This window comes from Abrus precatorius, unplaced genomic scaffold, assembly GCF_003935025.1.
Source record: "Abrus precatorius isolate BTA unplaced genomic scaffold, Abrus_2018 Scaffold10, whole genome shotgun sequence".
NCBI classification, from domain to species: domain Eukaryota; kingdom Viridiplantae; phylum Streptophyta; class Magnoliopsida; order Fabales; family Fabaceae; genus Abrus; species Abrus precatorius.
Genome location: NW_020874292.1, coordinates 944,786 through 963,802, shown reverse-complemented (window position 1 = coordinate 963,802; position 19,017 = coordinate 944,786). Strand labels below are relative to the sequence as shown.

Below are 19,017 nucleotides of genomic sequence, written 5' to 3'. Positions count from 1 at the left end.
TCAATGTTCAAAGTTGACTTAAAAAAATAAATAAATATATATTTATTGTAATTTTATAGCTTTTATATAACAACTATATTATCTTTTAATAAAAACTCACTCGTTTTAAATACTTAAATTCAATCTTAAAAATTAAAATTAACAAAATCCTTAATAAATTAAGAATAAATGGAGTATCACTTTCTTAATTTAATTTTTTTTTTATTTTAAAATTTAAAGGAGTGAACTTTCAAATCTTTATAGTTAGATTTTATCTGAATGTTTAGAGGAGCAATAAAAGAAAGAGTTTGAAGAAGAGGAAAAGAGAAAAAAGAAGAGAACAAATATTTTTTTTTATTTAACTTATTTAAATGTATAATACTGAAAGAGAAGATGATAAAAATTTAATCATATAAATAATAATATTATTTTTATTCATATTTTTTTATCTTTTTTTATTTTTCATTAAATATTATTTTTTTTAAAAAGTAATATATATTTTTTATAATTTTTTAAAATTATTACATTAAAAACTAATATATTAAAAAAATAAAATCTTAAACATAATAAAACAACAAAGAGAAAAACTCTTAAAAGAATTTAAAAAACTAAGTTAAGAGGGTTTTGAATTTAAAAAACCCTCTAATTTTCTCTTCTTGATTAATTAACTTAAAAATAAAAACTAAACATCTTTTCTAACTCTTATTTTCTTTTTTTTCCTATACATAAAATTTAGGCGCAAATATGAAGCCACCTTGCCCTCAAAACTCAATCAACTTTGCCACTCCCACTAATATTGTCTTGGCAGCCATTTCTTCTTATGTCTCATTCATCAATGTAGTACTGTTTTGTAAATGTCACTGGCTATACTTAATCATTGCAGAAGCTAACAATCAGGGCATGCCAGGTTAATTACGGAACCAAAGAGCATTTAGGACCCCGCACTGCATGTGATAGGCTCACCATTTTCACTTGATTTGATGCTTTAGAGATCATTTTATAACCAAAATAAAAAAAGTATCAAGATTATGTGCAAACACATTCAGTCATTTTCATTATTCAATTTTATACCCTTCGTTTATTGTTGGAAAATTATTCTTCTGTATAATTTAAATTATTTTTGACATGTATATCAATTATATCTAATCTATTTAAAACTAATTCTATTTAATTTTTTGAAAAAATACAAAGAATGTAGTAACCCAATGTTAGTGTATAAATCAATGTTGATGTATGTGATTATCACATAACTAAATGCGAGTTAAATCATGTCCAGAAGCGGCTTACAAATGGGGACTTCTTTCACCCGTATCAAGATATGTCATGATGGAAGAAAGGATATCAATAAATGCAGGCACTCATGAACGAACATAGATAAGCACCGTTCAACTTCACTTGCAGTATTTTCGTGTCTGTATCTGCATCTGCTACACTATGCTCCCACCCAACCTCCATGCAGGACCAAAGCATAGAACAAAAGCCAAAATTCACTTACAGTGCTGTTAGTATTATATCCTTTATTGAAGAGTACGTCTACCACAAACATCACTGCCTTCTAAAATCTCATTGTCTGTCTCTCCTTTTTCCGCCCTTGTGGCACTTCCATTCTCATTGGTAGACACATAAACTGCATAAACTCACCCATTAAATGGTCCATTTCGTATAACCCAACATTTTATATTCTAATCCTTTGTACAATTTAAATATAAAAATTATATTTTTAGTTTAAATCAATTATAATTCTTACAAAAGTTAGAATTAAAATTTTAAATTATAATTTCTATTCTATGCACCAAACAAGTGCCCATAGGACTTCGTCATCTATTTGACAAACGATTTCAAAGTAAGAATGAATCTCTAAATACCAAAATTCATCCTTTTTGAATTGAAAATGTACTTATTAAAGTAATTCTGTTCGAAGCTGAATAAAGTAAACCACACATTTGGTCCTTTAATCCGTGGACATATTTCTATGGATCATCTACGGGGACACATTGTCCCAATGTTGATGGGGACTTGTTGAAGATATCTCAATCCATTCCCCCACATGAAACCGAAGACGTAATTTTAAGGGAGACAGATATAATTACTAGGGAGATATCTTAGCTCGAACTCTCACTACTCCGCGCACCATTAACATTTAGATCGGCGAATTGAGATGTAGGTTGTATACTTGCAGTTGTTTCTCGTAATTTATAAAGCTTATTCACTTGTTAGCTATTTGGAGCAAACCTCGTTGCATAATATTCTAGTAGTGAGACTCCAAACAGCGTGCAACTATCTTTCTCTTAACGTAGCTGCAGGCACAGAAAATACAATCCAAATTATGAGTTATATCTACTTAAATAATTTCTAATATGAGCTAGTGATCATATATACTATGTGGCTTCTTAAAAGTGTAATAAAAAAAGTGCTGAATTTTGGTATTTGTCACAACACTGAGATAGCTTCTTAATAAATCACCAACATGAAGCATTGGTTAAAACTCGGAACCAGTTTTTATAAAGTAAGGAAATATGTCACAAAAAGGAAAAGATAGTGGGGTGAGAGAGGCTCGAACTCTCGACCTCAGGATAACTCAGAAGCTATGAGACCTACGCGCTAGCCAACTGCGCCACCACCCCGCTTGATATCTTGGGCCGAAAATAATTTTAAATAGTATTAACAGAAGGTCGAAGTACTCATTTCGGGGTTACTCTTAGCATCTAAAATTTACCTTTTTTAGTGTCTTAAAATAATTATACGTATTTATTTATTTATTAACAACCACATGTTGATTTGATAGTGCTAGCTGCCCTTGGATCCAATTCATTAAACAGTTTTGTTTTGGGCCGATAACTCAATGGGCAACAAGGCTCATAAAAGATACAGCAATGCAATACAATTTGAATCGCTGATATTATAACGACAAATAAATAAATAAAATGTTTGATATTATGAGATAATTTTTTTATATATGGTATTTAAAAATAATATATACTGAAATACATTTTTTTTAAAATTATAAAAATATTGAGTTTAAAAACCATCGTCAAAGAATAAAAAGGTATTAAAAGTTCACAATGATGATTTTAAAAAAAATTAAACTCGTCAATGAAAATTTTACATATTTTTATAATTTTTCTAAAAATACCATGTTCTGGTAATTTCTTTTTTTTTTTCTCGTAAAATAAAGAGAGCGGATATTATGGCTCATTTCATTTTGTGATTGCTGTAGAAGTCTTATGTTTTTTGTATAGGCCTCTTTTTGTGTTGGGCCGCAAAGGTTATGCTTTCAAGTCGGGGAACTAAGTAGACCATTGCCTCAAGTTAAACAAAAAAATACTTTGACAAAAAAGACACAAAAAACGTATGACCAAAAAACCAAATATATTGACCAAAAAAGAAAAATAGTTGCCAATAAAAAAAATACTTAATTACATTTTTTAGTTTTTATATTTAAATTTATATACAATTTAAGTTTTTAAGTTTCAATTATTTATATTTAACTCTATATTTAACTTTTATAACTTTTTAATTGTTTCAATTAAAATTCTCACATCCAAAATTTACTCTCTCTCTCTCTCTCTCTCTCTCTTTTGGTGAGTTTAGAGCAATTTCGGCCGCTGATAAAACAAAAATAGCAATATGGGGCTCGAATGATTTTGTTAATAACAGTGATTAAGGATTTATTTTCAGTATTTAAAATTAATTAATTTTTATCAAAAGAATATTTACTATACTTTTATATTTTTAATACAAATTTTAATTACTTAAAATTAATTTTACTAATGTTAATACTTTTCTTTTTATGTATTACAAATTTATTATATAATTATTTATTTTTAAAAATTGCAATCGTGTCCTCGCAATTATTTTCTTTTTATATAGTTTGTGGTTTAGCCTTTGGTTGTTTTAGCTGTCAAATGCCATTTGTGCCTCCCTATTATTTAGTACCTTTAAATGCTTTTATTTATTTAATCTTTCTAAATATTATTAATTTTTTAATGTTAAGAATCACATAAATCATTTACAGACAAAGCAGATGAAAGACTTAGAAAAACTATATGAAAAGTATAAATTTTTAAAAAAATGAGAGCATGTTTGTTTTTCTTTTTAAAAATAGTTTTTTATTTTTTAAAAATAAAATACAATATAAATTTGTATTGTATTTTATTTTTGAAAACAAAAAATCATTTTAAAAGGGAAACAAACATACTCTAAATTAAAATCTCTTAGATAAAGAGAAAAAAAATAAGAAGACTTAAGTATAGTTCTATAATACTTTGGATACTACTTTCAATGAAAATTGTAACAACTTATTAATAATATCTAACCCGTGTAATAATTATTATACATATTGTTTATTTCATTGGTAAAGAAAATGAAAAGTACTTAAAATTTTACATCTATGTTTTATCTAATAAAATACTCAATATTCAGAGAGATCGAAAATGTATTTATCGAATGGGTTTTTAATTGCTTAATCTAAATTCCACAGCTTCATTTTAATATTTTTACCACCATAGAAAAGAGTATATCTATTCTCTCTCTTTTTTCCCTCGAAAAATAGAAAGATGGTTCTAATATGATTGAAAAAGATTTACGATGCTCCTATAAAATAAAAATTTGGTAGACCCAACGAAAATAATGATGTGTTCCTAAATGATAAAATTTATGTCTCTTTTCGTAACAACAACTCTGCTATTCTTCAAAAAAGAGGACTCAATCTTGGTCCTGCTAATCGATTGTTCATGGATAAAATATGAGGTCCAGGGTACACAATCAAATTGATTGGGTTCCTCTGCTATGTGTAATGTTAACATTTCAACCATATGGAATTTATAAAAGAACAATCTTACGACTATAATGTTTATTAGATTCTGTACCAAACCTATTTACAATAGTAAATCCTCTCTAATTTCTTCAATTGCCCTTACAATCTCAATTGTTCACTGAAAAAAGCGTTTGTTTTCAACCTTAATTGTTACTGATCCGAACAAAATTAGCAGTCTGTTATATCTATTGCTGAACCGTTGAAACTCTCATAGCAAATCTTACTAGAACGCAAACTACTAAATGTTCTTAATTAAAAATCTATTAAATCAAAATTTGACAAAAAAAAAAAAAAAAGAGTACCTAACTCACCTTTCAAATAGTAGTTCAGAAGAGAATTATCCCTTTCATATCATATTAAATTTTGATCCTAACTTCTAAAAACTTGATCAAAGGAGAATTTACCCAGATCTTATATGGAATACTCATGTGGGACATTTTAACAATCTATAAAGGTTGTATAATTATTCAACCATTAGTAAAGAAGATTCTATCTTCCCATTCTTCCACCAGCAGCTAATTAGATTGTGAAAGGTGGTTATCTTAGTTTGTGACAAAGAGCTAATGAATTTGTTTAAATCCCATTAGCCAAAGTAAAATATGGGACGAAAAATGAGGTAAATTAAAGTTGTTGGGAGTTAGAAGAGTCGATCATGTTCATGAAGGGGCCGGGGAAGAGACGAAGTCACAACCGAAAGGAAGAAACATGTTTTGAGAAGTTCATAAGGAAGGAAAAGATTATTACCAAGGGCTGGTTTTATATGGTGAAGATAGAGATAGTGGGTTAGGAACAAGTATTTTTGCAACTTTAAATGGGGTTTGATTGGTGGGTATTGGTTGATGAAAGCTAGCCAGGTTGGGAGGGGTCACATATAATGTGTGTGTGCTTCCTAAAATCCGTTGGTATAAAAGAAAGTAGATGGAAATCCAGCTCATAGTTCTTGAGCACTGATAGGACCCCATGTGGAGAGGACTGCCAGTTCACGGACTAACTTATTGTGTATTGCAGGTTTTTTTAACATAAAATTTGAGGGTCCTTATAGCTGTCTCCTCGTCCCTAACGCTGGCAACAAGTTAGATTATGACTCTTTCTGCCTCATCCTTTCTCTCTATGCATTTGTGTCAATGTGTGTGTGTGCTCATGGCTGGCTCACTACCAAAAAGTCTTGGAACACATAATCATTAAAGCCAAACTCTACAACAACATGAGAGTGCCGAACATGTATGATCCAACTATAACTGAGGGAGAATCCTCCTCGAAAAGTATTGTTAATTAAGTGCAAGGAGCATAGGGGGATTTGTGGTTCTCATTTCTCGTGGGCTTATGGACAAGATAATGGTCTACCATTATTAATAAAATATGTGGCATGTTAGCTTGATGGTTGATATTACAATTTGCTATTGTCACGAATCACGATTGACAAGGGAATGATACGATGGTGATGGATGGATACGTAACTCATAAAAGAATATAATTTTGTTTTCATCTCAGCCGCTCAATGGGTTTGCATGATCATTTCCCATCTGCCTTATCAATCAAGAACTGTTTTCCTTCCTTCTTATCGAACATAACTATAACCGTTCTTATTCGTTTCTGTTGATTTGCTAGTAGTTTATGACTAGCGGATTCAGGCTTAGGAACATGGGATCATGTGGGATATATTTTGGTCCCAACATAAAAGGAAAAAGGTGCGTAATACGGATCGGTGCAGTTGATAAATGCTGTACATGTTTATTACCATAATTAAATATAATTGACCAAACATCTGGTACAGATCAAGCAATTGAAGAGGTTAAATTCGAATTAAACAACATTTTTACATCTTTCTTTACTTTTGGGCTTTGGCCCATCAGATTATGATCAAAGGGCGTTTTCTTAAGGGTAAATTAAATTATACAAGGACTATACACAAAGGGACCCTTGTTAAAGTGAAAAAACAAAAGAAGTTTGGTATGATGTGGTTGTGTTACTAAAAAAGCGAAGCGAAAAATCTAACCTTGGAGAAGAACACAGGGAGAAGCACATTAAGACTAGTTAAGCATATTAATGTAGAGACAGAGAGGACACACTCGAGACTTGAAGTGAGATAGTAACGCAGCTGTCGCACGATACTACACAAATCCATTGTCTTTCTTCCTTCCCTTTTGGCCAGCAAATTAGCGTTTGCACCTGTCAGATCCCTCTCTCTCTCCCCTTTAATAAATAAATTTATTTTCCTTTCATATATATTTTTGTTGTAATCAACCATTCCAACTCCTCTGTTCCAAACAACTATCAAATAATAACCATAATACATCATCATAAACCATACCCACCTCTTCAAATTCAATGATTCCTCTGCTGCGAAAAAAGAGAGGCTGAATAGTGGGGGGTGTAGTAGGCACACTAACACACATATATAGTACAAAGCAGAAGATTTTGATGGGATTTTGGCAGAGGAAAAGAGAAGAGAGAGCTTAAATGAGTGAGACAGCAAGTCTTCATGCACAAACGAGGACACCCATTTCTTCTTTGGATGCCATGCCTCATCACCACCCACATTATCGATCACAGTTCGGAGACACCACATTCACCAAATTGTTTGTTGGAGGACTAGCCTGGGAAACTCCCACCGAAGAAATGCGCAAATATTTCCAACAGTTCGGAGACATTCTTGAAGCTGTCATAATCACTGACAAGAACACAGGAAAATCCAAAGGCTACGGATTCGTATGTTTCACTTTCATATTTATACCTTCAAATTCAATACCAACTTTTGTATTATACAACTAACTCCAAATTTTTTCATATTATTTCCTCCTTATTATATAAATGTTACATTTTCTTCAAACATCAGGTAACATTCTGCGATCAGGAATCAGCAAGAAAGGCATGTGCTGATCCAAACCCAGTAATAGATGGAAGAAGAGCAAATTGTAATATTGCTTCTCTAGGAAGGACTCGACCATCGCCACCCCGAGGTTAATTTACATACATTAATATACCTTCTATTGTCCAAATATTATCACACATGTTAAGTTGGTTAGAATAATTTGAGTGACAAGGGTTTTGTTGGTGCAGGAAGGAATATAGTTCAAGGTGGAGGAGGAACAGCACAGGCTGGGGGGTCGTACAGTGGTGTTCCGGGAGCAGGACCACCATCACTGCCACCACCACCTCCTGTTCTGTACCCACCATATGGGTGAGTTGAGTTAGCTTTGTTCATTTACTGGTGCCATTAATAATTCACATCACGCTTAGTCAAACGAACTGGTCCATGATATTAATGTGCAAGTGCATGTAGACGCACATCTTACTGTCTGCGTACATGATGCTTGACTGCTCCTCACCAGTTATAGTAGGTATCAGTGTCAGCTTAAATATCATATTGTAATAAAAGTACAAAAGGAAAAAGGTTTCTCTGCCATGCACACAATCTTCACCATTGCTCCTTCTAATTTCCTTAATCTCAACTCATTCCCATATTATGCTTAATCAAATGCATTTGATTTAAATTACCTAAATATTTACCTCACTTTTTTATTATTGTTTGATATATATTGATAAACTGAATAAATTGTATTTAATTTTTGTTTGATTCTTTCTGTAAATTTGTAAATACCATAAGATAAATAAAGCTTGGGATGATTTCATATATATAGTATTCTTGATGTATATGCAACTATGGTAACAGTAGAAATGCTGGTGATAACAGTTACAGATCAAGAGATATGTGATCCCTGGTAGTACATATACGCGTATTAATGTCTGAGTGGTCCTGAATCAATTAATTTGATTTATGATCTTGTACAAGAAAAAATCCCACAGCTCCCGGTACCTTTTGCATGTTCTGAACCACTGGGTCATTTTCACACCAGCATGTACTCCCAAGGGCTCTATATAGTATATATGTAAAATGTAAAATTTAGCTTCAGATACAAACGAGGCATGGATAATTAATATTCAAAAAAGTATAGAAATGCATTAATTAGCTGCATTCTTTACACTAATGCAAAAGATAATTATAATAAGACACTTTATGTTGAGTCTAATAAATATTTATTTATAATAAAAATTTACTATTTTTAAATGTAAGGATTGACTTTATCAAAACGAATAATAAAATAAGATGATTCTGAAGAGTTATTTGATTTGATGAGTTACACAGTAACTTTGATTAAATTTTGATTATTTACATATTTATTTGAAAGGCTTCATCTCCGAGTAGCTTATAGGTTTACTCTCAGTTTACATAGTCTTGATTATGTGTGCATGCATAGTATCCATATAATATATCACCATTTGCATTCTCCTTTGATTTGTTCCTACATGTGACAATGTCATGTTATGAAAAAAATAAAAAGTAAAATTAATAAAACTCACATAAATAAGGACAGGTCCTCCTATAAATATTTTTGTGTCTTCTTCTTTCCAAAGATATGTTATCGGGTTGTATTATATGCTAATCTTTTTTACTTTTTACTTCTTTTGTTTTTTTACATTCCTTCCCTTTCTGTTTATGGGACAACAAGGCTATTCATAGAATGTTCGACCTACAAAAAGAAAGCAATCACTCGAGTTATGATAAATTCAATCTTAGCCTTCTTAGGAGCTATACGTACCAGACCACAATGTAGTCACAAAAATATTAATCTCTCTCTCCCTCTCACTATACATTGATTAAAGAGGGAGCCCACGACATAGGACATTACTGGTATTAATGTACACTCCTCTTGCTGGAGTTACTGGAAAAAACATTACAAATATATTAAGTTCACTGGTCCATAATGTCAATAGCATGCCATTTTGAATCATTGCTTATTCTGAAAGGAAGAAATGCACTAATGCAATTTACATATTTCCTTTCATGTTTGCTCTCACTAATTAAATTCCTTTAAACATTACTCTTGCAGCTATACAACCTACACTCCTGATTATGGATACCCCCAAGTAAGCGTCTCTTTCTCTCTCACACACACTAATTAGCAACATGTTAATATTAATGATCTCAAATTAGGTAGTAATAATGGAGAACAGTTGGTTAACATTAGTTAATGATTGTATGAGCACAGGCCACGTTGTACAACCCACAGATTCAGCAACCACAATACTATCAACAACTCTATGGAACATCATCTTCCACCATGGGCTCACCATATTACTATGGTTATTCTGTACAAGCACCAAGAAACACATTTTCTTCACCACAAGCAAATCGACTATCACCTGGACCATCCTATGTATACTACCCTACACCCATGGAAATCTCTTTCTCTGGATTTCGTCCACCCCAACAATCACCAATAAGCCAACTCTTTCCTTCCCCAAATGGTATATACCTTTCGCTACTATTCTTGTATTTAATTTACTTTTCATCAATGTTTGTTATATGCAAAGTATATGCTAAAAATTAAAAATTATAACATTTAATATTATTGAGACATTAAACTCTATTTTATTATTTTTAATAAATGTACATGTATTAATTTTTATTATATACTTTAAAAAAATCGTATGTGTATTTCACCCACCCACCCGAGATAGTGCCCTAGTAAGGGAGAGAGATGCACACACAAAGGTTTATGAATTATATATGCAATTACTGACACACTATATATATTACGATTTGGCTGCAATATATGGCCATGGGGGTCCACATGGGTAACCCCAAGGCCATGTGAATGAGCTGTCTCGGTTGTGCCATGAATGGTGTGATGTATAATGGGTCAATGTGGAAAGTCATGACAGAGGGAAAGGGTCATCCCGTGTAAAATAACAGTGGATACATGTGGTTTCAGTAGGAAAACTAAAGGTGGTGGTTAATTCTTCAAAGCAGTCAAATGTTCTTGCATTGTGGCCCACATTGCATGCTAGACACATACTACCAGTGCTGTAATTTTTAATTTTATATAAATGCGGCCATCACAATTCACAGCAACATAGTTTTAATTCGTTCCCCTTTGTGAGTACATATTATGCTAGATCAACTTCTAATTTTTGTATTTGACAGAATTTTTGAAAATCATACAATTGAAACGAAAAAAATATGATGGGTTAGTTCATATTTCATTTGCAGTTGGTTTTACATATTTTGATCAACCTGATTATTGAAATGCTTCCTCTGTGTTTAGCACAACTTTAATTATTGCTTATTATATGGTTGGTCTTGATCAGATTCACAGAGTCAGCAGCGTACCTCTGAAACAGCAGCCGGGGTAGTTGTAACTTCAGAAAGTTCAAATACCCAAGGGAAGAATTAATAAATACATATACCTGCTAAGTTTCAACTGTTAATCGCAAGTTAAATTTCATCACATTAATTATTCATCTTTTTTCCACATTATATCTTAATTTTTTTTAGGCCCCCTAGCTTTAGCTTTAGGAAATAAGGGTGAAGTTCAACTGATTACCGGTGTTTTCCAGAGCTATGGCATTCAAAATATGGACTAATCGACTTCATTCATATTATCTTCATTCTCCTTTCCTTTTCTTTAGACATTTTCACTTCGAACTATGTTTACTAATTATATTTCAATTATCCAGCCAAATCATCATAACAAGTTGCATTACAATGTTTAGTCAATGTGTTTATCGATTAGTCAATATTTCTTCAACCAATATTTAAAAATAAAGATTGATCAATAATGAAACGAATTATTCAATCCATATGATTTGTTAAATACATTGCACGGTTGTGATTTAACAGTGTAGAAGTTAACATTTCTATCAAGGTTTTATTAGATATTAACAATCTAATTATTATATTATGTGATAAGCATCTTGAAGGTGACATGCATAAAATTTCTGCAATTTAAATATTTATAAATTTATCATTTAATAATTATTATTTATTTATATTTTAAATAACATATTATAGTTGGACTCCACAAGATGGTTCACCACCTAACAAAATGCTTCAAGCATGCTGGAATTATTCATAGGATGTCGCAGGCTTTACACTATAGGCCACCATGTAAATGGGGCATTATTATTTTTATTTGCACCCCCCGCCCCATCTTTTACTATTTGCATAACCTTTTTCCTTTAACTATGATTTATGAGATTTATTTTTTAAAAGTGAATTTAATATTTTTTCAATTAAATTTTAAAAATAAAATTTGAAATTTAGTTTCTAGGAGGCATATAATTATTTCAAATTTGAATTTTCAAAAATAATTTGCAACTAATTTTCAAAAGACAGTAGATCACTTTCAGAAGTTAATTTTTAGAAGTTATTTGAAAGATTTTAAAATTTAGATTCTAAAAATTATCAAACACATTTGAAAAATTACAATTAAAAGGTTTTTGTGCAAAATGTAACGTCCCTCTAACAGGTTTTTTTTTATTTTATTTTTTTAGTCAAAACGTCCCTCCGACTTTTCCGCGATACTATGGACTTGAGAGTTCAGCAGCCCATATCCATAGACACCAAACAAAACTCATTGGGCCAAAGCCTGTTGACAGAAAATAACTTTTTCTCACTGGGTACAGTGTAAAATGCTAAGACAGTGGACAACCTTCAGCTGTAGTTCGTTTTTATTTTTATTCATTCCATTAGAGTTGACCCAAGAAAAATATTCAATATGAATCTGGGTACTCAACTGAGACATCAGTATTTACAAATTGTAACAAATAAACAATTACATGCCTCAAATTTAGAGTTTTTTTATATTAAAAAATTATTAAAATATAATGTTTTAAGAGAAATTATGAAATTTTGAAAAATTTTGACTTATAACTACAATTTTTTATATTTTAACAAAATTTTATTATTTTTTAATAAATTATTATTAATGAGTTTTGATTTTTTACAATTTCTTAATATTTTTTTTAAAAAAATATCACTCACGATCTTTTAGATTGCATAACTTTTTATTATTTATTTTTAAATTTTTAATTATATCACTGACGATTTTTTAACTTAATAACATTTAATTTTTCTGAAAATATCATATATATATATATTATATTCAAAATAACGAAGCCCAATTCAACCTTCTCAGAAAATCTTCCTCGTCTGCTGCCATAATTATTGAGTTGTTGCGCAAACACGTTACACGTTTTCAAATGCCATCGTGCTTTTAAGTAATTTTAGAAATTGAGAATATTGCATTAACAATATAGTAAAATATTCAGGCACGACAGACATTTTCTCCCCCATTTTATGGACGTACCAAGTTAACTTAATATAACTATTGGTGAAGTTATGATTTTCTTGAAAAAATTATGAAAAAAAAGGTGTTTAAAAATTATAAGAAATTAATCAATTTAATTTTTTAAATAATAAGCACATGTCAATTTTGTTTTGAATTGTGAAAATAAATTTTAAATTCCTTAAACTATAAAAAATTATATTTTAATTTCTGAAATTATAAGCACTCATCAAATTAATCTCTATTTTATAAAACAAAATTTCTAATATCTAAAATTATAACAAAGAATTTGTGTTCTTGAAATTATCCAAATATTTTAATCACCTATTAATTTTCGTCAAATTTGTTCAAATAGCATATTATGGTAATTGAATATTTCTTTCAAAGCATTAAAAATTCAATTGTAACCATTCCCCCATTCTTGGATAGTTCACATAGCATATTATGGTAAGAAATTTAACAAATTAATGTTTTGTTATTATCTTGACCGCAAAGGAAACAGAGAACAAACAATCGATTTCCCAAACGAAACCAATTTGGGGCCAAAAGTTGAAGTTTTATAAATTAATCAAATCACCTATTCTACAAGTTACATAAGTTACATAGGTCATGAATTTCAGCCACAGAATTTTTTAAAATCAATTATTGCAATCACCTCCTTAAATTGATGATAATCTGGTTGTACCACCAAGGGCCTTGCTGTGCCAAGTTAAACATATCGGTGATAAACTCATGTATACAATGAGCACTTGCAGAATGAGTTATAGAATCTTAGTTAGTGAGATATGTAATGAAATTTTTCATTAATAACTTTTGTTGTTGATGTATGATTTGGCTATACGTTGAAATTTCCGGATTAAGTAGATACGGAGTAGTAGATTGATCTAGGTTCCAAAAATGTTTATTTAATAGGTATATAAACATAGAATTTGGTTTTTCTAGTGGGATTAGTTTGACTATATCTGATTGCTCCATAATGTGATGCTCATAACAAGTCATAATACGCAATTACACATGGTCCAAATATGATGGCAATGTGCTAATTTAAACAGCGTAAACAATGTAGCTTCGCAACATACAACGGTTTGCATTTTTCAAAGAACACAGGACTTTTCTTCTAACGCTGAGAAACACTTTTATTCTGCCATGTTTTGTTTCGATTAAAAAAATTTAATTAGAAAAGGAGAAAATTTAAGAATAAGTTGTATAGAAGAAACTTAGAAAACGAAATCGAAAACAATCTTTAAATGATATACTGAGTGAATAACCAATAAGCACGAGAACTTCTTACCGGATGTTCTTATGCACTTCTATACTTTACAACAAGGACTATAAATTTTGCCAAATGTGAGAAACATGTAGTAGAAGGTCATATTCACGAGGACAATTATGGCTCACTCTTGTCACAGGTGCATGCTAAAACGAAGAACTCCTTTCAATTAAAAAAAATCATGAAATTTGATTATAATAATTTTGTTAAATTTTTTGCCCTGCCGTTTTAAATTGAACTATTAATTTATTGTTATCTTTTCTTAATCGTTCACTTCATGATTTTATTTAAAAATAATAATACATAATTAATACAAATAACGTAAAATCGTTAACTTAAGAGTCCACTAACATATCCATAATCCAAAATGACTACTTGTTCACAAATGTGCCCCTAATCTTCGCTGTCAACCTCTAATGGTCTGTTTGCAGCAAATTTGAATCCTTCGATGCTATCGAGTTAGGAAAAAGAAGATTTTGGGCTTATTAAGAATTTTTTGACACGAAGAGACAACAGATTGCATATGAAATGAATCAATGAACAAGTTGTGGAAAAAAAAGGAGAGCAAATTATGGTACTGGATGGAGAACTTTGAAAAAGGTTGACATATTACTGATATGTATAAAAAACAAAAATAAAAATGTAGTTAAGTCTATGGCCGCCAACAATATTAAATGCGCCCCCCCCCCCTCCCCAGGGAAACGCATAGTGCTGCATATTTTTCATTCAACATTGTTATATTTTCTTATTTATCTTTTTGATAATTTTTTATTTTACAAAATAAGTATTAAATACAAAGATATATATATATATATATATAGTTAAAAATATAAAAAATTATTTAATATTTTCTTCATTCAATAATTGAGAGAATTTATAAAAATAAAAGATTATAAAATTTAGAATTATTCATCTTCATTTCATACCAACTTTTAATAAACATATCGCACGCTATTAATTTAATCTATTCAATTAAAACACATACATACAGTTCTTACTGGTTGAGAGCTTGAGATTGAGAGATGTAGTCAACAGCAGGCCCTATGTATCAAAAAGATAGTTGAAGTAGGCATGCAAATAATTTATTCATAAGGAGGTCAATCTTAAATGGTTTGTAAAATTATATAAAATGGTTAATAAAAACTAATCCGTCGATATGCCCCGTTTGGAAGAAGAGATAGATACATAGTAAAGAGAAATAAATGAAGTGATCGAAAACAAATAATATGAAAAAAAAAAATCAGAATTGTATGATTAATATATATCGTAATCATGGAAACTTGGTTTTCAAAATAGCAGCCAACTTGGACCGAAACATACAGCTCGTTTAATGACATCCCTTTCCATGTACGAGATGTAAGCAGGGCATCCGTTCGCATAAAAATACAAAGCCGTCCAAAAATTAACTGTCTTTGTCTGCATTCACACAAAACAAACGTAAGAACCAAATGTCACCTTATTCAAACTAGTTTTTTTTATCATGCAGCAAAGTAGTACTCAGCACTTGACGTGCAATGAATTGCACCTCTTACTTTGCTATAAATTATATTTGACATTTGACTTTAGATGATTTATTTGACTTTTCATCAGCAAGATAAATATAAATGGACACTACCCCACGACACTAGCCACTAGTAGAGTAGTTCCCTGCTCCTCCCTTTTTTACGATTTTTTTTTTAAAATTATATCATATTCTCTTGCCGATAAGCTATATATTTGATGTTTGTATAAGTTACATAAACTGTTTTTAACTCCATCAAGAAACTATTACACAAGAGAACAGAAAGTACACCCAGTTTAATTCTTCCTTCGCAGCAATTAAGCTACCACAATCACTTCCTCTTTGAATTACAAATTTGACCAAACACAAGCAGGTCAACAGAAAATGAATTCCTTGAGCATCGCAAAGAAGAAGCCTCATGCAGTTTGTATGCCATACCCAGCTCAAGGCCACATAACTCCAATGCTCAAACTAGCAAAACTTCTCAATTTCAGCGGGTTTCACATCACTTTCGTTAACACAGAATTTAACCATAAACGTCTTCTTAAATCCCGTGGTCCAGATTCCCTCAAAGGCTTCCCTTCCTTTCGCTTTGAAACCATCCCTGACGGTCTACCAGAGTCTGATGTTGATGCCACACAGGATACACCTACCTTGTGTGATTCCCTCAGAAAAACTTGCTTAACACCCTTTAAAAGCCTTCTTTCAGAACTCAACAATGCCACAGATGTTCCTCCTGTTACTTGCATAGTTTCTGATGGTGCCATGAGCTTCACCTTAGAGGCTGCCAAAGATCTAGGCATCGCAGAGGTCCTTTTTTGGACTGTAAGTGCTTGTGGCCTCATGTGTTACCTTCACTATAGTAAACTCGTCAAAATGGGCCTCACACCCTTCAAAGGTACTATATGTTAATTTCTATAGTTTTAGGAAAATGTAATTGAAAATGTTCAGATGACTTTAATTTATTACGTTACAATTGCCTTTTGCATGTAGACTCGAGTTATATAACAAATGGGTATTTGGAGACTGCCATAGATTGGGTACCTGGCATCAAAGAAATTTTGTTGAGAGATTTCCCCAGCTTCATGAGAACCACAGACCCAGATGACATTATGCTGCAGGTTTTGCAGGAAGAGTGCGGGAGAGCTAAGCATGCTTCTGCAATCATTTTGAATACATTTGAAGCATTAGAGCGTGATGTTCTGGACGCATTTTCGTCAATTTTGCCTCCTGTGTACCCCATTGGTCCCTTAAATTTACTCTTGAATCATGTCACGGACGAGGACTTGAACACAATTGGATCGAACCTTTGGAAGGAAGATCGAGGGTGTTTGGAATGGCTTAACACCAATAAACCCAACTCTGTGGTTTACGTGAACTTTGGGAGCATCACAGTAATGACAAGTGAGCAATTGGTTGAGTTTGCATGGGGACTCGCCAACAGTGGCAAAACCTTTTTATGGATCATTAGACCAGATCTTGTGGTTAGTGAAAACGCACTTCTTCCTCATGAGTTTGTGTCTGAGACAAAGAATAGAGGTCTTATGTCAGGTTGGTGTCCTCAGGAGGAAGTACTAGCTCACCCTGCAATTGGAGGGTTCTTGACACACAGTGGTTGGAACTCAACCATTGAAAGTTTGTGTAATGGAGTGCCAATGATATGCTGGCCTTTCTTTGCTGAGCAACCAACTAATTGTAGATTCTGTTGTAAGGAATGGGGGGTTGGGTTGCAGATAGATGGTGATGTAAAGAGGGATAGAGTTGAGAGCCTTGTGAGGGAATTGATGGAGGGGCAGAAAGGGAAAGAGTTGACCAAGAAAGCCTTGGAATGGAAGAAACTGGCAGCAGATGCTGCTATTAACAAAACTGGGTCTTCATTTCTGAATTATGATAACATGGTTCGTCAAGTTCTTTTGAGAAGAACTTGAAATCAAGTTGGACCAATAAGGAGCTTGGATTCCATTTGCAGTATCTCTCCTTTCAAATATGTCAGCGAGCTAATTAATATTTGTGACGTTACAAGTTTTTTTTTTTTTTTCCTTTTAAAAATTTTGCTTATTTTTTACTTCTTGGACGCAAAATAAATCCAAGTCCTTTGTTGAGGAGAAACATTTCCATAGTCAGGGAGTTCCTAACAATTATGTGATCATACATATATATATATAATTCTCGATTTATTTACTAATTTTTCCTTGTGAAGGCATTGACGATTTCATTAATTGAAGACGTGAAAGGTCTAGTCCCGCCAAGATTGTGTATCAAAGTCCTGATTAGAAATGTATATATGAAGATTTTTTGTAATATTTAATTTAACAAGTGAGATAGATTGTCACTACCTTGATTTAATATCTATTTGTCTAAGTATGTAGCTTGATCTATGACATAACAAGGAAAGTCGATGACAATATTTTATTCAAGAGTGGCAACAATAAGGTTTATGGATTGAAATTGACACGTAAAATTTAGAAGCACAAGATAGACTAACGAGAAAATGATAAAATTTGCATCAAGTTGTGATTTCAATTTTGTACTTGGACTTTATTTTGATATTTGTGTCTCGATTCTCTTTCATCTATTGATCTAGCAAAAATGACTTCACAGTAAATTTTGTAAATAATTAAAGATATATACTATACATGAAAGAAGTATCTTTTCTTTTACTTTTTTCACAAAAGGCATCGTCTTCTTATTTGCAATGGAGATAATTTTTTTTTTTAAGTTTAAACATATTTATGCTAAAGAAATGTTTCCTCCATCTCTTTATATTTCGATGATGTATATGCGATTTCCATCACGTAGTGTAATCTCGATCAAGGAATGTTTTTTTTTTAATACATAAATTTGGTCCCCAAAATTAATCTAACTATCCATGAACTTAGTTCTTAAAATTATAAAAAAAAAAATATTAAATTATTATTATTTTAATCTCTCTTATTAATCTTTGTTAAATTCTAACAATTTATTTACTGTGAAAATTATGTTAACATGGTGTATACATAACATAAACCTTAGCGATGGATAATCTTAACATTTTGGCATAAAATTTATTTTAAAAAATGAACGAAATAAACTTAAAAATGACAAATAGGTAAAAAAAGAAATACTCTTATGTAAAAAAATGAATGAAGTTGAAGTGAAAGAAAAAATAACAGTCACACCAACACACATCATTTTCTAATTTTTTTTTCCCCCATAAAATTACACTGTGTTATTCAATTACATGGTTGGAGACCGCGTTGACCCTTAATATGTCTTTTACAGGAATTGATTAAAAATTTGATGAAAAATTTTGATTAACAAATTAATTTTGATGAACATA

At 31.3% G+C, this 19,017-nt stretch overlaps 2 protein-coding genes across 2 annotated transcripts; both read left to right on the top strand.

Moving 5' to 3' along the window:
* The first annotated feature begins 6,867 nt into the window (after window positions 1-6,867).
* On the top strand, window positions 6,868-11,107 carry LOC113852994 (RNA-binding protein 38-like). The gene is made up of 6 exons (XM_027483424.1): window positions 6,868-7,504; window positions 7,632-7,755; window positions 7,856-7,976; window positions 9,688-9,724; window positions 9,847-10,105; window positions 10,949-11,107. The coding sequence occupies exons 1-6, from the start codon at window positions 7,256-7,258 to the stop codon at window positions 11,032-11,034; spliced, it is 876 nt and encodes a 291-aa protein (XP_027339225.1). The 5' UTR covers window positions 6,868-7,255; the 3' UTR covers window positions 11,035-11,107.
* Window positions 11,108-16,082: 4,975 nt separating this feature from the next.
* LOC113852760 (7-deoxyloganetin glucosyltransferase-like) lies at window positions 16,083-17,626 on the top strand. Its single transcript, XM_027483128.1, has 2 exons — window positions 16,083-16,596; window positions 16,692-17,626. Exons 1-2 carry the CDS (start codon window positions 16,083-16,085, stop codon window positions 17,624-17,626), a joined length of 1,449 nt encoding a protein of 482 aa, XP_027338929.1.
* Window positions 17,627-19,017: the final 1,391 nt, after the last annotated feature.